Source organism: Hippichthys cyanospilos, chromosome 11 (assembly GCF_059441005.1).
Source record: "Hippichthys cyanospilos isolate Australia breed blue-spotted pipefish chromosome 11, RoL_Hcya_1.0, whole genome shotgun sequence".
In the NCBI taxonomy this organism is placed as follows: Eukaryota; Metazoa; Chordata; class Actinopteri; order Syngnathiformes; family Syngnathidae; genus Hippichthys; species Hippichthys cyanospilos.
In genome coordinates, this window is record NC_142379.1 from 18197896 (window position 1) to 18219756 (window position 21861).

Sequence of the window (21861 nt, forward strand, 5' to 3'; positions counted from 1 at the left end):
TCTTCAAAAGAGCCATCTTGTGCTCTGATTACTGATTTGCACATTCTTCATTCAAGCACATTCAAGCGGTTATCATTTAAAATGGTTTTACACTTTGTTGGTGTGTCTAATCAGGGTATATCAGTAGCAGTAGTAGTAGCATCAGTTGTATCGTGCAGAAATTAGGTTAACACATACTCGACAGCCCTGTTGGACAGCTATTAAAATTCACATTATGGACAACTGTTAAAATTCACATTGTGGCAAGCTACCTAAAGAAAAACAAGTCACCATCATTCCTTTAAGAAAATGAATGAGACAGTGTGTCCAAACCTTTGACCTGTATTTGTTGTTAAAATACGATTAGTTGGTAAGTTGATCATTTCAAAATGCCCAAAGCTTACTTTCAAATGCATTTTTCAACATTATACAGTGCTATTCTGATGCAATTTTGCTGGTACTTTTGCAATGCCAGTAATTCTTATCCATTATTCCAGAAAATGTTATATTGGATGAGAAAAGAACAGAAAATATGATTAGACTGAAGATAAGAACTCATGGTATAATTTTAATTCCATTTTTCTTGCGTGTCGGTCATTTGACACATTTAGTGATATCACACATGAAAATGAAAAAGTTGAAAAAAACATAGTGGTCGCAATTTTTTCCACGGCTGTAAATTTAGAACTGTTAATGCTCTGATAGCTGTTTTAGATACAGTTCCTGAAATTACAAAAGTACACGTTACAATAAAGATGGAAGAAGAACAGTCTTCTCTACCCACCAAAACAAAACAAAACAAAACTGGAGCAAGAAGGAATTCACCAAATAACAGTGAACAGTATGTCAGTGTTAATAGACTGTACCCATGCTGCTCATCAGGCATGTGATACACAACGTGTGAGATCCGTTAATCTTATTATCACTGTCCTTCCCCTCTCAACCAATCTCTATCACACTGCTGTGTCACTCCTACGCCAGATCAGCGTCTCACTCGTCCTTGTCGTCTGAGTATGCTGATCCCGCCCCGTTGTTATATGCATGGGCTCAAGGCCATCTCAGCGGTGAGGTATTAATAGGCGGCCAGACACATTGCACGCCGTTTCTGCAGACACGTGGCTTCTGAGAAGTCATGAAACAACTACTATCGATGCTCTGGGAATGACAGCATTGTATACTATTGGTAAAGCTTTAAAGGGGGTATATTATGGAAATGTTAATTGTAATATCTGGTATACAAATATCTTGGTCTCCTGGAGTGTGTGTCCAGACTTCAACTGGGAAATTAAATAACCAAGCAAACGGTAATGCCACGGTTACCTAGAAGGAAGAAAAAAATAAACATAGGATTCTTTACTGATGGATTACCTGCCATTTTTTTCAACTTACGACACCTCAAACATGGCGGTCAGTGAGCGTGCGTGACTGTCAGTCGTTCCGCGCTCATATGTCTATACACACGTCACTCCCGACGTTAACTACAATGCTGGTCAGCTATTGGTCGGCATCACGACTCCCAAAGATGCTGGTCTGCTATTGGTCGGTGTCACTCGTTTCAAAGTGCCAGAATGTTAAAGCTTTGTTCTAGTGTGAGTGATTACCATATCATATTTTTTTGTGCATTTTAGTGCTTAATTCAAACTTAAATTGGGTCGCCATGTGTTCCCAGATTGCTTGTGATGTTAAAGAGAGATGTAAGAAGATGATTTATATGGGAATGAAGCTGGAAATGATCAAGAAATACGAAGAAGGCTAGCCTAGGCTAGGCTACCCTCACTAGGGAATATGGCCATGACAAGCTTGTCACATCGCTCAAAGGTAAATAAATCCTTTATATAATTTTTATTTTTGATGTTATTTAATTGTATACATGTATATTGTATATAAGTAGCATATACTATACTACTAATATACTATAGCACTACTATTTTTGATACCAATTTTTAATATGTATATATAATTTTGATGTTTTGATTTTTTTTTTGTTTTTAAACTGTTTTGCTCAACAATAAATGTAAATGTGAATTATTTTTGATTGAACCAATAATTTGTGGATAAGAATGCCTGCCACAAATATGACTACAGATGGATGTGGCTTATTTTTTTTGATGGAGCTGAGTCATGTAGCGATTAAAAAAAAACCAGGGTCATGAAAATATATAAAATAATCCAAATACTGTAAGCAATATACTGTAATCTGTGGTTAATATGGGCCTTATCAAAACATTCATGTAAGAGTAAGGTCTAACGACATTTCAGAAGTGAAACCTCTGCCTAAACAGGGGATTTTAGCTTGCAGATGAATGTCACAAATTCAAGGAAAGGGGAAGTGCTTGAACACCTCTGACTCATGTACCAATTTTACCTATATTTTGATGTAGCACCAGTTTGGAATTGAGGAAAATAATGTCCTGCTTTAATCTTGGGCCACTGTTTTGTGGGTAAACTTTGTCTCAAAGTACTACTAGTGGTACCGGTGATTACAATAATTGTATAGATTGGTATAGATTTATAGAAGAGACAATATGTAAGATTTAGACCATTTTTCATTAAAATTGAATAAATTAAATCATTACAAACTGTAAAAACTTGCAAATAAATGTGTTCTTAACAACCAACAGTATGATTTAAAAATAATCATAGGTCTAGTTATCATTCAATGATATTACATGGGGTGTGGGACTTCTTCGTAGGCTGCTATGTCTGTTATAGCTAATGAAAACCAGTCTAAATCTTACACATTGTCCCTTTAAATAAAATGGAACCTGTGATAACATAAGTATTGGTGTTGTTTTGAGTTTTGTAAACTTTATTCACTTTACACTGACAGTTGTAACTGATGAGAAATTGCGAAAACAGGTGTTTTAGTGCTTTGCATTTTTATATAATTTCTGTTACAGGGTAAATGTGCATTTTTGCTGAGATGAGTCCAAAACTGAAGGTAAAAAAAATATAATTTGGTGTTCCCATTTAATGTCTAGACATTACCGTGTTGTATCTAGACATGCATGCGTAGGTCTACAACAGTGAAAACTTGTTGAAAAAGTGTTCATATAGTTTATCCAAATAAGTATGTATTTAATAGGGCTGGGAATCTTTGAATGTTTCACGATTTGATTCCCAGGGAATCAGTGAATGTTTTATCATTTGATTCCCATTTTGGGGGTCTCCGGCTGGATTCAGAATTTAATTTGGATTCTGATTCATGACTTGATTCAATTCAATTAAAAATAATTTCCACTTCAATCTATAGATGTGCAAATAGTCAACATACTACTACAGTCTGCTTTGTAAAACAAAATAACAAAGGGAGAGTGTCTTTTTTTATACACATTAAGTTTTTAATTGTAAATCCCAATTATGTGAAAAACTGTTACCCAAATTAAAAATATTAATATTTCTCTACATTTATGACAAACAAGGTATGGAAGGAAACTTTTTTTTCAAGTGAGCAACTAAATTGACAATATGAAGCAAAGCATGAAACCTGCGCCAGTTTGTTCAACTTTGAGCACATTGGGAGCATTTTGTGTCATTTTATTTTGTGGACATACTGAAGTTTTGAGTTGGGTTGCATACAGACCATTTGTGTTCTACTTTATATGAATATTTGTTCCTGGTTAGCTCATTGAAATCACAGGCGCTCAAGAGAGAAAAGTGCGTTAGAACAGTTGGGTGTGAGGAGTGAAAGACATGACAACGCTTTCCCTGTCGTTGGATCTTTGCTTTGGCTTTCGACAAGACAGTTTTCAACGAGGGCGGGCGTTGAATTTACCCCATTCTCTATTTTCGTGCGATCCCTGTTGCGCAGCCCCCCCCCCCCCCCCGCGCAGTGCAGACTTGACTTTCCAAAACAGGCACAGCACGCGAACAACATAGTACGGAAGCAGACAGGAAGCTGATTGATTTCTTTTTATGTTTAATATCGATTTCCGGACCATTTAAATCAGTTTAAATTGTAGTAAATGACAATTCTGATTCTTATGTGAAATATTTTACTATTTACTATCCTAGTATTTACTATCAGAGACGTACATTTTTTTACTATGTCACTAAAGCACGAAGTACTGTACCTATTAAAGTTGTTATTCATATCAACACTACTATACATGTTTTTAATTAATGACAAAAAGTAGGTGAAGCGCTTGTCCAGGGAAATACGTTTTTACTATCAGGGAAGTATGTATTTACTATGTCACTAAAGCACAAAGTGATATTCAATTCTTTAAGTTTATCAACAATGCAAAAGTAGGTGAACTGCAAGTCTGGCATGCATATTAGCCACTGCATTTAAACAACCTCATTTCATCAGCTACCAAATCCTTAATGAAAAAAACAAAAGTTCACTCTCTCTAGGTCGTCTGACATTACAAACATTCCATGAAACACAAACCCACCTCACAACCACAGAAGGTTACCAAATACGTAGTTTCTTCTCATGCCTGGAACTTTCCATTGGTTTGGTTTTTAGTGTACCAGTGTTTGCAAATTCTAAGCTCACATACTATAGGAATCACAAAATAAGCTAAGTAAAATGAAAAGTAAGCTGTTTAGTAAAACAAGATAAAGCTTTTGCAACAAGTAGAACCACTGTCAAGTGTAAAATCAAAAGTCACAAATCCATGCAGGTTAGCTGTCCTTTAAATTATATATATATTTTTTACTTTCAAATAGAACCAGTTCCATATCTCGGTTTGTGGATGTCACTTGGATGGTTTTGCATTTCTTCTCATCGTCCTTGAATGATCGATGATACACACACACAGCAAAGCAGTGGCACAAGTTCATTTCAAAGCAAAACTGAAAACAACAGGCGGAAAGTACAGGATGTGCAATGCATGTGATGTGGACTTTCATTCACTGAAAAAATCTTTTGTGACTTTAAATTACCAACTTCTCTCATTGGGGATGTTTTGAAATGAAAAACAAAAGCTAAAAACATCCCCCAAATGCACCAAATATTAAGTGCGACGGCAATGGTATTACCAGAACATTCAATAAAAGTGGCACAGAGGCCGTGAGAGCCCCCTCCCCCACCAAAAAAAGAAAAAAACCTTAATCCATCATGATAGATCACGAAATACAGTACAATTCAAATATCATTGCGCAGCTTTATTTTTTTTTTTGCATTTTGCAACTTTTTCTACCTTCTGCAGAGTTGTTTACTCAAAGAAATTCAATGATAAGAGCAAAGTGAGGGTGGGACAGGATATATAGTAATTCAATTACAAGCGTGAAAGACTCAATTCAACACGTACACCCTCAGGAAAGTGCTTCAATGGCTGGAGTGGTATCTGACAAGTGAGTTATTGCCTCTGCAGGTGCTGACAAGGAAACCTAACACGTTTTTGCTAGTGCAAACAATATGGGGGGGGCACATATTTATATTCTAATGCTGTTTGCAAGGTTTTCATCACATGGATGTAGGGCAGCATTTTCAGATAGTGAGGTCGCATTTGTTTTTTTGTTTTTTTAAATGTGAATTTTCAATCAGAACTCTGTACAGTATACAGTGGGCCCTCGTGTTACAGCGTCCCTGGCTTCGTTTTTTTTTCATGTGGCGATGTGGAATACCCGTGCCTTCGTTTTTTTCATGTTGCGGTGTGGAATACAGAGTTTTTTCATACCCTCTTTAAAGTATTTTCCCGGATTTGCAACAAAAACAACTGCCAACTCCCAAGGGTCATTCTAGGGGATTTGCTGTATTTGTGTTGTTTTGTCTCCGTCTGCAGGCGTTTTTAGGTAATTGCACTTATTTTCTGTTGCCGTCTGGACGAAGATGCTGGTCTTCTATTGGTCGGCCTCACTCAATTCAAAATGGCGGAATGGTAAATATTTGTTGTATCGCAAGTCGTTACAAAACAATATTTATGGTGCATTTTACTACTTAATTCAAACTTGAAAGGGTTAGCCATGGGTCCCAAGATTGCTAGTGATGTTACATAGAGAAGTAAGAAGATGATTTATATGGAAACGAAGCTGGAGATAATCAAGAAATCTGAAGCTAGCCTAGCCTAGGCTACCCTTACTAGGGAATATGCGCATAACAAGTGCCACTCAACGCTAAATAAATCCTTTCTATATTTTTTTTATTTATGATGTTTCCTGATTGTATACATGTATATTATTTATACGTAGCACTTACTATACTATTTGGTACCAATTTTTAATATGTATGTACAATTTTGATGTTGTTACCTGGGGTTCTAAAGACATTAGCTATTTAACATCGGTTTGGATTGCCCGCCATATGGTGAATTCGTCTTTTGAGCCCAACCACGGAAAGGATTAATCTCGTAACACGAGGGCCCACTGTATATATGCAGCCAAAAAGCACAATGCCAGCTATACAGTATTTGAAGTCAGACAAAAGCCTAATGTAAAAAAATGACAGAGCCTTCCTGCATCTATGTCCACCACTCCCGCTATCACGACGGCTATCCTCCCTGCTACGCCGCGCCATGACATGGCGTTACCTACCGCTCAGGTATAGTAGTAATGCACTACAAACACACCACCATGTGCTTAATTTGGAAAACAACAACTTAAAAAAAAAGTGATGCCAGTAATCTTAAAAAAAACTACTCAACAAAATAATTGCCAAATAACAAATTTCACTGCACTGATTGAATGCATGCATGTCAAAATTTAGTGTGTATACCTGTAAATAAAATAATGACTTGGAATTCAAAGAAAAATAGAAAGGCAATACTTTGCTTACAATAAAAGTCTGCTTAAACATTTACAACGATACAATGACTGTGACTTGATTAACAAGATGCTGTCACATCGATCAACATCCTTGCTTACTTAGTGTAGCTGACTTTCTACTAGTATTGTAATCATACAGTCAGAAACTCACAAAGTCCCATTCAAACGAATGTGCTTAAGAAACTACCGTATGTATGGACAATCTCACATACTGTATAAATCAAAGACCATCATTTTGAGAGCAAGAAGAGCAATAAACCAGAGAAGGACACAGAGGAGAAGGGATGATGCTTATACACTTTAGACTCCGCTGTTCCATTATTGAGATTGCACAGCAGCAAAGGACACACACACACAAAATGTGTGTCAAGAAGTACTGCATTTCATCACATGTAATGAGTCTGGCCTGTTTTGCTGGAATCATCAATTTCCTGAGTCGGGTACTATAGTATGAAAAAAATGGAAAAAACATGCATAAAGCTTATTTTTCATTAACATAATTATTCAGTGTTTGCTCTAAATGTTTGTGCTGTAAGCTAAATGGTATGGATGCAAATTATTTTTATATAATTTCTGTCCAAATTCAAGAGTAGCCACTCCAATGACAATCCTATAAATTTAATCTTCTATTAATTGATACACTACCAAGGCTGACAATTATAGACATTTTGTTCATCCTCACAAATGATAAAGGATTTATTCTTCAAAGCTGATTTGTTTTGTTTTTGAGAAAGTGATATACTGCTGTACAGCTTCAAAAATGCATGTACCAACTGAGGCCCAGAAGGTATAAGAAAAGATGGGTTTGCAGTATAATCCTCTTACCATAATGAGGCCAGTGGTGATAAGGTCATTGCAGCCATGGCACAGCTCCCCAAACTTGGCCCAGTAGTCATTTTTGCAGAAGAGCCGTCCGTCTTTTTCATAGTACCAATGGGACAATGAGCTGCTGCACTCACAGCATCTAACATAGAAAATACAAAAAAGTAACACATGAACTTTTGGGTACAATGCATTACTGTACATTCTTATTTTTGTTCTTAAGGATATGCAACATGACCAATAAACATTATTTTAAGGATTAGCAGAATTGTTACTTTCACTTTCTTGTATAAAAACTTTTACATATGATGTGTATTATTTGTAGTTGAAGCAGTCTGACTAAAAACCTGCCTCACTGTCATTCTTCAACACCCAAGTCAAAAAGGGGGAAAACCGAATAAATCTCTCGTTCTGATGCCTGAGACCTTTACATTTCACGCAAACTCGAAAGATAGCCCTGCTAGTGATAATGAGTGTCTTTGTAAGGATTATAACAAGCTCCTCTAATGAGGTAGGACGAGCAAGACAAATGAGATCACATAAAAACACACAGCTATGAGTGGGCCTTTGTGCTCTTGTGAGTCTGCAGTGACTGTTTTTCAAAGACAAAAGCATTGCTGTTATCTGCAACATCATAATGACTGGATTGCAGTATTGCCCATTCAAATCCAAATGAAAGAATGCTGGATTTATACAAGTTGAAGACGTTGTGCGCTTTGGATTGTCCAATAATTGGTTGTTCAAATTTTACCTTGCTAGGTTTGATGAGTGCCAACATTCTGTTGACTAAAAATGATTAACCTGAGTGGGAGCTTTGGTGCATGGCTTTATATGGCGTAGGCTGAGCAGCTGCCTTACATCACCAAGCACAAGATCAAGTGTTGGAGTAGAGTAAGACACAAGTAGACTCTGGAGAAGAGCCCACATGTTCTTTGGAATGAACAACAATCCTCCTCTGCTTTTAACTCAACCCCAGTGCCAAAGGGAGTATAGATGCACCGAAACGCTCGGTTCAAAACTCAAACACTAAAGAGATTTTTTTTTTTTTTTCCCCGTACATTTTTTTTCGGTAGCCCAACAGACTAAAGGGGACTAATTTTATTTCGCTCCATTTTTTTGTGGTAAATATGATATGTAGGTATAACAAAAGCACGTTTATTCTTCATTTTGATTGACATAGCGACCACTAGAATGTAAGATAGAACATAGTGATTACATTTGGTATTGTACCTAAGTGGTTGACCATTTATTGTGGTTAAGTAAAATATCAAAGTAATTTCATTCTCATCATTTTTCTTGTGTTGGCATTTATGGATTGATAGGAAGCCCAAATTTAGGCATTTGCTGTTGTTAGCATTTAATGCATTGACAAACTTTTTTCCTGTCTGACTTTAAGATGTCTGATTGCTTTTGAATGCACCAAGTGAACTCCAAACATAGTTTGCAGGGAGACACTAGAGACTTGTGTCATATTCTCCAATGACACCATCATTGATTAGCTGTTTCTTAGCGTCCCTTATTAGCGACTGAATGATCTTTTCTAAGGTGCTGTGTTGATGCTGGCAACTCTGCGGTGTGACAACAATAAAAATGTGAATCACGTGGACTGAAGTTAGCCACTCCACTACCACAGCTACAAAGACTACTTCAAAATAAAATACTATAGTGGCAATTGAATTGTTCTGTATTATTTATTTGATGTATTTATTTTGAAGTTGGCGTATGATGCGATATTATTTATCTTCCTTTAGTCTACAGACAATGCCTTCAAATACTGTACTCCTAGATCAAAGTCAAGAGCATTTACTCTGTCCAAAACTGAAAAGTGTGCTAATCCCTACTTTTTATTATGCATGTGAAAAAGATGTGGTTGCTTGTTTGTTATCTGCCTAAATGTGTGTCTACCAGCTGTGACAAAGTGGGTGTCTCATCAACTTCCTTCCCACCAATTGGCCTTCTGAATGTCCAGTCACCGATTTACAACACACATGGTCATGTTTGTCCCTTTACTGGCATTCCTCAGCTTGGTTCCTAATGTTTATAGCTGTAAACCAGGGCAGGCGTTGATAATCTTTGCAGGTGCAGCAATTTCTTGCTTTGACTTTGGTCAAGGTTGTCTCCGTCAGCAAGGCTGCTGATTCCCACTCACCTTGCAGTGCCTGGGTGCACAATTTATTCACATGGCACTCCACTGCGGGCACACCCTCTCTCTTGTGCATCTGCAAGGAGTGCTTCTTAGTACACTATGGCGAGCTGCTTCAGTATGCAGCATGTTTGGGAGGGAGGAGACTTGGAAGTGGGTCAATGCTTTTAGAAGCATCTTGGCAGCTTCTAGACAGGAGCTAGTTTGCTGTCCTCGCCCTTTGCCCTTTAATAACACCTCTGGAGACAACATACACACCTCCTGCAAACCTGTGTCGAGACAGATTCACACCTAGGGGGTTCACATTTGATAAAGCATTTATTTCCATGCAAATACACGTAGCTGAGAGTGGCAGAATTAAATACTTTGGTTACTACAGTCTCGTGGTGACCAGATTGTGATGACCAAGATAGGAATCTCAAAACTGGATATATATATATATATATATATATATATATATATATATATATATATATATATATATATATATATATATATATATATATATATATATATATATATATATATATATATATATATATATTTTTTTTTTTTTTTTTTTAAATAGGGGGGTATGAAGTCATTATTGCAGTAATTTGTGTGCATCCAAATGTTCACATTTGGACATTTTTTTGTGTGACCGAATTTGGAGTTGCATAGCCCTCCATAAGAGGATTATCAGCATGAAATACTCAGTCTTGGCAGACTTGATTTTATGCATGTGCACTCGCTGACTCACGCACATGGACAGAATGTGAAAATATCACCAAGAACCCGAGTGATTTGTTGAACTTAAGGCACGTGCCTCGTGAAAGACAAGTATCATAAGATGTAATTAATGACCATGGAAATTTGAAGAGGGACTCAGAAAAGATTTGTGATATCCAGCTGGAATCCCCCAAAGGGTCAGAAAACAGCCAATACCTGAGGATATGGAAATGGGAGGGAAGTCCATAAATCTAAAGACTGTCTCCCTCCTCCTGTTGAAATCCTCAATGGAATTATCTTAAGTGTCTGACAGAGAAGTAAAATCCTTTTTCAAGGCTTGATCTCAAGTCTTCCACCATTTTGTGTCAGGTAAAAGGACTTCTTAGATTGTGATTGCAAGTGTGGATTAAGGTTGTTTTTCAAAAAGCACTTTTCATACAAAGTCAGCTGTGAGAGGCTCCAGCTCATACGTGGACCTTGTGAGGCTAAATTGTATAGAAGATGGACGAATAGATGGCATTAGTCTAGACACATATATTAGACCCCCAAGAAACAACCGCACAATTATCAATGCTACCAATTTTAAAAAATGAGCGCATCAAGCAAACATTCCTTGTGACTTTCAAAACCCTACAGTTTTGCTCTGGGATTTACAAAAGATTAGACACCAAACTGTTGTACATCGTGTACATAGATAGCTATTGGAACCAGTTGTGAGCAACAGGTTTTTAATTGTTCTAAGGTACAACTGTTTGGAAGGGGATTAAACACGATGCCAGGGGTGCCAATATATTTTTTGCCACGGGATCTACTTTTCCAGCAGCCAACCTCCTGTGACGCATGGGGGAGGGGATGGGAGTTTTAGTCCCATCCAGATGGTGACAACGTGTCCAAAGTTCAACATGGCACATTACCAGGAGAGTGACATCCCGTTGGCTGAAATCCTGCAAGAATGATGTGGAAGAAAATGAACCAAAAATAATCAAAATACTGCACAAGGGTTGAAGCAGCATGTGCTGTACACAAATGTCAACAAAACTGAATGACAGCCGTCTTGTTGTGCACACCTAAAAATGACTCAAGCTCATCTTCCAGGAGTTCCTCCACACCATCAACCTATTCAGTAGAATATATATTTACAATAGTATGTTGTATCTCGTCCCAATAGTGTAAAAACAATATTCTGATTAATATTATATTTTGTGGATTATGAATTAAGACACAAAATCCACATGATCTAGTTTTGCTCTGCTCATTTCTGTCAACTGAAAATGACATCACAGTTGCTCAGGGATCAAACAATGATCAATCACGGCTCAACTTGCAAACATCAAATGTCCAGATTCATAAAACAGGTCAACTGTGCATGATTGGTCGTTAACTAACCCCTTGGCAACTGTGATGTCATTTTCAGTCGACCCCAAGTGGCAAAATGGGCGCCCCTGAAATGTATAAAAGTGGGTGGATCTTGCTGCTTAAATCATACTCTATAAATGCAAGACTAATCAGAATCTGATTTTTTTTTGCTTCATTATTACTAAATAAAAGCTGAAGGTGCGTATTAAGAAAAACTAGCTGGAAACGATTCATCTAAAGCCATGAACGACATTTTTGTGTGTTTTTGCAACTTGTTCTTTCTGTGCTATTATGGGCTGAACTAAATATCAGAGTTGGATTTGTTGTGCGACATTGGAGATGGCGAGCCACCCCCAAACCCCTTGAACAGTTCAAGTTGAACTGTAATCTCACACTGGAGGGAAGAGCATTTGTTGGACAATATATTATTTCTTCAAACTTGGTTGGACCTATCCATTTTTTTCCCCTACTTCATCACAGCGCATTCTCCAATTTAGGATTGGCTATTCAAGTAAAACAGAAGAACATGATTAACTGGAGCTAGAGACATTGAATATTCAAAGTTGTACAGTCTGTCACTTATTTTCTTAGCCATACATCGTAATGCTGGAAAGTATCATTGATTTGTTTCAGTAAAAAAGGGGAAATGGTTGAAATGTATAGGTGTAAACTGAATTGAAACTATTCCAACAAAAGCGGAGTAGTTTAAATTGATTCAGAGATAATAAAAGTAGAATTTTGTAAATAAACCGGGTTGAAAATTATGTTTGTTAAACTGAATAGTAGGTTTAAAGAAAGAATAACTTAAGTTGAGAACCATGTCCATTTCAACGAAATAAGATTAAAGAGAGCAGGATTGAAAACTAGACTTTACAAAAGCGGGAAATCTTTTTCTCAAACATATGTTGAAGTAACTGTGAATTGTATGTTTCTTGTTAAGTCATTCATTCAACTACAAACCCAATTCCGATGTGTCCAGGACATTGTGAAAAATGGAAATTAAAAACAGTAAATTCATTAGCAATTCTGTTTTCAAAGCGGAATGAAGAAGTATCATGATTTTTTTGGACCCTCTATACTGTAGATTGACGTAGAAATATTTTTTAATTGAATCAAAACTTGCGAATCGAAAATTGTTCTGATTCTGAATCTAATCAGACAGTCAAAGATTCCCACTTGCATTCCTATTTGCACTCTGTATCAGTCTTTGGAACCTGATCAAAACTGCAGCCTCCATCAACGCCGCACGGAAATGCAAGGCGACATTTTCTTCATCTGAACAATCAGTGTATCTATTTTCACTGACGGCTTCCGATTCATCTGGCTCAAATATATAGTTGGCCCATTTCTTTTTGACTTTGGCCAGAATACTCAATTTTAGCAGTGACAACCTCTTGGTATATCACTTGGTGGGGTAAAGAAAGGCCCCGTCAACGACTTGATGTTAAATCTGTTCCCAAAACAGTGCTGTCCTTTAAAATGAAATGAGTGATTTTGGTCAAACTGTTTTGGCAAATACAGGATGAGACACAAAAATTGGAACTCCAGATATTTATCAAACATTACAATATAACACTCTTTCCCTATCAAGATCTCAGTTTTTGGATCTCAGGAGGTATACCCAATTTAATATAGGTTTTATTTTTGCAAATCTTTTTTCCCCCTATTAACATATTACACAAATTCCCAACTTCGTTCAAATTGGGGTTGTAGAATAAGCCAGCAGTTCAAACTTATTCATTGGTCTGTGGTCAATCATTTGGTTTATATTATCACGAAAAGTGAAGCAGTCAACCTTAGCAACTGGTCCGTAGTTCTAACCGACTGTAATCGCTGCAGAAGTGTTACACACAGAACATATTATGGTAAAGATTGTTTTTATTTGACTTCCCCTTTAACAGCAATTATTTTCATGTGCATGTAAAAAAAATTTTTAAATACATAATGACCTCCATATGTTCCTCTTTATCGGCCCATTCCTTCATTCATATTTATTAGACCCCCTGAGGTAATCATTAGACATTTTCATGATGTAATGTAGTTTGGAACATCTGTGCATCCTATTAATCATGTGGAGCGCCAGACACAGGTCAAAACTGAACATGATTCATTTGTCCCTGCAAGTATGAATGAGAGACAGTTTGATGAGAAAAATGTGCTAACGACAATAAAAATGTGCTACATGTTTTGGATGAAACAATGGGTGACATAAAGGTGCAAAAACAATGCAAAACATTACATTTGTACTTAATCTGCACCATTCACTTTTATATGGTAAATCTATATAGGATTTAATGGTTCCAGGACATGCATGCAATGTTCTCTACTATTTAACATATGGCACAAAGTGCTAGGAAGAAGCTTAAGGTCAAATGAGTTTGTGTGTTCAGGTGTTGCCCCTGGCCATTAAATGACATGCACATCAACACTTCTGCAGGAAATGAATAGAACCAAATGGACATGCTAGATGTGAGCCAAGGATCACCATCGGTTGACAGATGCAAAACTGAAAAATTGATGAGGACACACACCCATAACCTTGACTTCAGTCACTTCACATACTCCACCCTCCATTTTTTTTTCTTTACAGAGGTCAGCTAGAATAGTAAAAGAAGATTTTCTTCATTGTGTCACTAGACTATTGTTTTCATAACGGTAATTCTCAGACTATTTACAACAAATAACATATCCTTGATTATTTTTCTATGGCCAGTGACTGTGGCAAAATATCCACTAAATGAAAGAAGGTACGCAATTAATGAGTATTCACTCATTTTTGTCTGGTGATGTGTCAGGAGGTATTTTCAAAGTATACCAATAGACTTGGCTTAATAAAAGTCAGATGCTACAGCATCATGAAACATGCACAAATAACTACTCACACACAGAAATGTAGCTGCTTATGCATTATTAAGCATCCATCTTCTTGTATAAAGCTCTGAGGGACATCCATCATCTTTATCTGCAAGGCATGATGGAATGCTGTTGAGCTCTGATCAATATGAAGATATGTCAAGGACAAAAGAGAAAACGAGACAATATAAAATTAGCAAGACTTTTACAACTTCTCTAACTGACTGACGACGACGAAAAGATATGCATATGCTGCAAAAAAGTATCTTACAAAGCTGAAATCCTCACTGAAAAGGATGTACCCCCCCCCCCCACACACACACACACACACACACAAAATCATGAACACACTGCCTGAGGAAGGCATCTTTGATCCCGCCCATAGGATCATGCAAATTGAGAGGATTACGTTCCCATTTTCAAGAAGGAAAATACGCACAGGATTCCTTGACACACACAATAACACTCCTACTGGGACATCCTTTTACCAACCGAATTAAAGTTTTATTGCTGCTCAGCTCTCATACAAGTCCCAGGAACCACCCCAAAACAACGTGCCCCTTTTCAAACCCCATCTTTTCTCCTCCTCTCGCCATGGTAACCAAGAATGCCACAGCAATGATGTCACCGCCTTGTCTGAGAGAAGACATTAGCTAATCATGGTGACCTCCCACCTTCTCTCCATTGGGTAGCACTAAACCAGGAAATCTCTTCGCCAATGATTCCTGTGACATTGGCAATATCGAGTGAAAGTCTGCGTTCATGGTTGAACATTTACTCCATTTAAAGAAATCCCTCAAATGGAGGAAAATAAGCTCTGCTTTACTCTAGGGAATGAACAGGGGCTCCGGGCTGACAATGTCTGCATTTGTGGCACTATTCAGCTGGTAAACAGGAGTCCGGGTCGCCTGTGAGTAAAGGCTGTGCATGGCAGCAGTTTGCTTTGTGAGTGTTAAGCTACGAGCTCAGTCTGGGAACTTCTCACTTGTTTTACTGGCTGGGGAACGATAAACGAAAGCTCTGGAAGCTGATTATTGTTCAGTGGGATTCAGAGACAGGCGATTGTCTGCTCATCAGCATTTACAGAGAAGTCTGTGTCGGTCTAAAGTATTAGCATGAACACGGATCGACAAAAGGAGGACCCTTAACATTATAGATTTTTGCTATACAATATTTAAAGCGTTAAGCGGCAAATGAGCTTAGAGGACGCCGTTTAAAACTTGTAGTTGAGAACCATCCTGAGCAAGATTTTGAGCTGGAAAATTAAGTATATGAAAGCGCCCTCTGCATGCAATTGTTTTTGTGTCCCGCAGAGGACGACCAATCTAGTTTCTGTAATGTGACACTTTGATTATGACAATATGACAAATGATTCTTTTAAAGATAGCTTCATAAAAACGAGGGATGGTCAATTAAAATCTCGCAGGGTGGGGTCCTTTATTTTGTAAGCAAATAAAAAATGAATAACAAAAAACAAACATGTGGACTTCTGTAGGAGGCAAAAATATTAATGGATTCTGGCCTTATGCCAGAAAAAAACACCAACTTGGCAACTAATTTTTTAAAAAAAAATCTATAACGAAATGAGCAAATTACTGGTACTACTTATTCAATGTTCATGGATTGCCCTGAGGGAAAGGTCGCTCATGTGCATGCACCAAGCTAGTAGCTTGGTAGCTATAGTAGCTGATATGGCATGCTCCCACAATACACTGTGCCAAATGTAAAGAAATACTATTTTGGTAGGGTAGAAAACTTGCTACAAATTTGAGGAAAAAAAAAAACACAATGGAAGCCAAGCTGTTGTGCAATAGTGCAACAAAAACCTGGGACAAAGTCTTTTTCATCAAAGTAAGACATGAATTCAATTAAAATGGAATGTTGCCCGATAAAAGCTCATTTTATTGCTGCTTTCCATTGTAAAGCCTTGGTATGCTGCTGAAGCTATTCTGCCAGCATAACTGCATAAACAAACGCATAGAAGGATATGTCATGTGACGAGCGGAGGACTTACACCTTATGCTACTTTAATGAATAGCAATAGACAAAATAGTTCTACATTTTGGTCATGAATATTGTTTTTGAAAATTTCTGTGGCTTTGAAGCCTAACCTTAGCTCATAATAAATAGAAAGGTGCATGAAATTTGCAAAGGGGTATCATCAACAAAGAAAGAGCAATTGTTTTGAAGTTGCCCTGAAGTTGAAAATTTCAGAAAGTAGGCCTATCCATTCAGACGGCAGTTTATAATCTGATGTGCCTTAGTCCGAAAAATACGTTGTGATGAATGGAGTACAAATATTGCTAAACCCACAACTATTGATCAATTAACAGCCCACACTGCAATTTAACATTATGCTGTTGGCAGAAGCACCTCCTTTGAAAAATACATCACAAGCCACTTTAAAAATATCACACAGTATACACATTCACCCACGATAGACAAGGAAGTCAATAACCATGTTGTATATTTGCATCCAGACAGAAGCTGGAAGTGGTTAAGTTGGGTGATTGACGCCTGAGTATGAAATTAGGAAGTGAGCTGATCTTCACAAAGACATTTCAGAAGTGACATCCCTCTGAAAGAAAGACACACCTAGGAGTTTTCAGTAGCTCCATGCAATTCATTTTATACTTTGCCATGTGATTTATATCATCACCTAAGAAGGACCCAGTGTCCTAATACTTGCATAAACCCACAAAGAGAGGAGAAAGAACAAAGTCAAATGTATCACCTGACTGATCAGGCTGATCAATTCTTTGAATACAGTGAATTGATAATTAGAAAAACCATTAATTTTGTTCCTTAATGCATGTCTCCTAATGATATACATTTGTATTGTATCTCAATCCACTGCCCTTCAACATTCACGTTTATTGACAATTTGACATGTTTTTTTTTCAATTTGGATCTTGTATACAAAAAAATGACAATTTATGTTTGAAGAAGCAGTAAAGAAAATGTTTGCCTTTTGAGAGACATGCACAATAATATGCTTTTGGACCCCACTTCGCAGATAGAAAACGTCCACCCAGGAGAGGCCTCAATCATGTTTGTTGAGTTTCTTCGAGTCTATTTTGTTAGTTACGTTTAAGAAATACGTATTTATTGACTTTGAAGCAATTGTTTGTGGAAGAACCAATTGTCTTCTTTGGGTTGTGACTCAAGGAAATGTAGCTATATATTTTACTATTCATATAAAAACACACTTAATAGATGACATTATATTAAAAAAAATATTGTTCTGTAAATTGAGGTTAGAAACAGGTTTCTAAAAGGGTATTAGTAAACAGAGCTGTTCAGAAGTTACATCTCAGAGCTCCTCAAATATCTTAAAAAACTTCACTCCAGCACATGACTTTAGCCATTCAACTTACTTGGTGTGCTGAAGCTGTCTCTTGCTGTGCTGATTCTTTCCTGACATTTCCCCCACAGGACTGAAGGTGTCGTTTTTACACTTAAAAGCCACACTCATGTTCGCTGTGGTGATGCTGCACTCGCAAAGCGTGACAAGCTTCAGAGCCTGGCAGTCGCTATCATCAATGACACTCTCTAGTTTGCTTCTCCCTTCCTTTGTTTCCTCCCACAGTGCAGCTGCCTTTTTGGTCCCAACAACTTCCTGTTGCTGCTCTGTCCTCTGGGAACATACTTGCCTCTGTGACATCACTGGCTCAACCATTGAAACTTGCGTTCTTCACTACCCAATTTCATTCAATTCTTCAGAAAAAAAACGAATGATTTCAATAACCCCAAAAACACACTAAAATCCCCAGTAATGAATTGCAATTTTGGGGGTTAAAATAATAATAATAATAATCAGGGCTCCTTTAACCTCTGGGTGTCTAGGGATTTTTCACTAACCGGGCCTTATTAATACCCAACTTGGGCTGACTTTGAAAGGCGTCAAACATAAATATTTTTTTTTACTTTCAAACCCTCAAAATGTTGGCATCAGCCCTATACATATGTATATTTACCTACTCCTTTTAGAATTCAATCATTTTGTGAGAAAAAAATAAAAATGTTAATGGCGTTTTAATATAATAAGCATTGCATGAGCTTTGAGGTAACATTTAGTTCTTGGATTGAAGTCTTTTGCCAACTGCAAGTCTTGCATTGCATTGTAAGAACTTTGCATTATGAGAGTCAGGCTAAGCCACTCAATGAAGTTATTGAAAGGCTTACAAATGTCATAAGTTGTCCACTATTGCTTCCGGTGGTTTTATGGTCGCAACACAAACATTTCTATTGCAGCCTGTTAGCGAGTTGCCAATGCAAGGATGAATGCAAAAATCGAGGGAAATACATGATTAACAATATTTCCAAATTTGAATGGCAGTAAATAAGCCCGACATGGGCTAAATTTGACACCAAAAGGGTGTACCTCTTGACCTTCCGTATGCCAGCATTTAGAAGGGTCGTCAGGACGGCATATTTAAAGTTGAAATGTTTTGATGATCTATGCAATAATTTCTAGCTTTCTAGTTTTTTTTATTTTTGGTATACTTTTTCTTTGATATCACACAACAAAAACATCTAAAAGCCCGAGTTGGTTCAACATTTCCCCCAGAGGTTAGAGTAACACTAAGGACCTTTTCAAGCTTCCTAATTGTTGTTCATAACCCTTCTGATGAAACGTAGCAGTCGACGCATTAAAAATGAACATTTAATAATGCTCTGCTTGTCAGTTGCTGACACTGATAATGCTGGTGGACAAGTCCACTGACACTTACTGCAGCTCTGCTCGACTTGTGGTTACAACAAAATGCGTGGGCTGTGAAGTGGTTGCTTGAAACTAGCTACTCCTTGTCCAGCCAAGCTTCCAAGTGGTTGCCAATGGTGGGAGAATCTTTGTTTAATTCTCACTCACAAATCACAAATGATTTACTAGACTCGAAGTGCACGCTTGATGATTACAATTTTTGCCTATATGTTCCCTATCTTCAATATTTTCCTATTTTCTCAAAACTGAGAAAAGTACAGGCTTTGTTGCAAAAAGAGTTTGAGTTCACATACTGCAGCTTGCGTTGCCAGGCAGAGTTGCTTCTCAAGCAGAAGCAGCTGAGTCACTGCAGCCTTTTCTGTCGTCTGCTGCTGAGGCGATCCTCACCGTTACCACAGCAACATTATTTTGACACTTAGTGATGCAGTCAGAATTGTGTCAGTCTCAAAGCTTGACCAAACATTTTCTCGTTGTAAGTTGCTTGTACAGTATGTTGAGAAGACCCCCCCCCACACACACACACACACAAACTCCGTAGCCCTGTAGCGAGGAGAAAAGTGCAAAGCACAAGCTTTTTTTGCAGTCCTTGGGGATGACTGTCAAAGTGCCGATTGTCAAACTGAGTTAGTTTCACTGCGGTTGGATGCTGCTGCACGTTAATGCAGTATCACTGCAACATAGAGCACATGACCTCTGCAAATGAAGATGAACAAAAAGCATATTATACACATCTCTCAGTATGATGAATTGCAATACTGCACCACAACACATTACTGTACTACAAAACATTTCATACATACAGAAAAATATATTTTTCTCTGACCAACTTGCTCCGATAATTCAAATCGTATTGATCCTCCTCCAGAATGAAAAAGAGGTCTTCATTTTATGCTGATGCCTGCTCAAACCAAGCTTATTGATTAGGCTCTTCATGGGACACGTCCCACGCTAAGTCAAGCATTCAAGAAAATGACAATAATATGTATTATAAATGCCTAATCTCGGTTTTGAAATAATAATAATAATAAAAAAAAAAATACCGTTTTTGTTTCAAATATTGCTGGCTCTGAGATGTAGAGGAAAAAACAAATATGTGACATTTGTCATACATTACTCACTTGCCTGTCATGTCCCAAATGGGGAGGAGCAGTGTGCCCTCTTTTGGACAAACTGTGCACTGGCAACACTGAAAATGACCAGCGACATTCATCACTGCAGTTGTATTGATGCTAGCTAGCGTTTGTGTTTAGTTGGTTTAATAACAATTACAAATTACTGGAGTACAATGAGAAAGGCAACTAGAATAAATGAGAAAACTAACACCAATCATTAATATAATCCACCAAACTTATTTGTACAACAGATTTCCAAATTAAAAATATTTCAAAATGTCAAAAATGTAAATAAAAAGTACAACCCTTTTCTCCTTATTCAGAAACGTATTGCAAATCTATGTTGTCTTGCAGCAAATGTTAGTTACACTATTTGGAATTTAATCTCCTGCCCAGCTGAAATTACAATTACATTTTCCATGTGGGTCTCACTTAAAGCCAAGGCTTCTGTTTCCATGAAAATCCTTGGATATGGGTCGGGTGTGTGGGGGTGGGGGTTAAATAACATTTTAAGAGGAACAGCATATGGATTTAACGATAAATTAAACTTGCAAGGAGAAGAAATCTTCCGTGCCACTGATTTACATACATATGTAGGTGGTCAAAAATATGTATACATTCATCTGAGACAAGAATGTGACATTAACATATTATAATATTTTAAAGATGTATTTGAATGTATCTTTTCCACAGTAGCATGATTGACGCAAGATACTCTGTGGTGGAAATCACATTTTTGTTTTGTTGGGGCACTTCTGTCACATGCAAATTCCACCTACATTTTAGTTACCAAAGCTATGTTCTGTACACAGCCAAACAGACCATGGACTGAGAAGGTGTCTGCCAAAAAAAAAAAAGAGCTCATTTTCTAAAGTTAAATCTTCAACCTAGGAGTATGTTTATAGGGGTTAAGGCAAAGCTAAGCTTCAAACAAAGAACACTGCACTAACTGTCAAGCATGGTCACATGTTTTGGAGCTACCTGTGATACTGGTATAGTGAATAACAAAATGATTAAGTATGAGAAATATCATTAAACTCATGAAATTCACCTCAAAACTACATCACAGAAACATGGACACAACTGGGTAGTTCCGAAAGGGCAATATTGACAAACACACATTAACCCTGATTTTAGAAGGAATTAAGAAGGCCTGATCACATCATTTCCAGCTGATCGGAACTGCAAGAAAAAGATTGAGAATTATATTTTTATTTTATATGATATTTATTAGGAATCCAGAAGCACACAAAGCCTAAACAAAAATAAATTATATACATGCTTAGTGCTCTTGTTTGTCTGTGTCCCATGCATTATTTGCCAGGAACGCATACTGTTCAATCAACGTGTGTACATTGGACGCAACATTTATTTGTAAGGGTGTGCCTAATAAGTGTTTCACATACAGCAATTGCAGCCTGCAGCGACAACTTCCTCTTGATGTGACTCATTCT

The 21861-nt window shown here is 37.4% G+C and overlaps 1 protein-coding gene across 2 annotated transcripts in view; it reads right to left on the bottom strand.

Moving 5' to 3' along the window:
• limk1a (LIM domain kinase 1a) overlaps positions 1-21861 on the bottom strand; it is a 44750-nt gene that overhangs the window by 16897 nt on the left and 5992 nt on the right. Inside the window, exons 1-2 of one of the 2 annotated variants that reach the window (XM_088428159.1) lie at positions 7864-7999; positions 7516-7654 (exon numbers count right to left, since the gene is read on the bottom strand). In XM_088428159.1, the coding sequence (XP_088284285.1) occupies positions 7516-7654; positions 7864-7874 (150 nt within the window). In that variant the 5' untranslated portion in view covers positions 7875-7999. Of the gene's footprint in view, positions 1-7515; positions 7655-7863; positions 8000-21861 lie in introns of those variants that run through there. The other variant, XM_088428158.1, reaches the window with a different exon arrangement.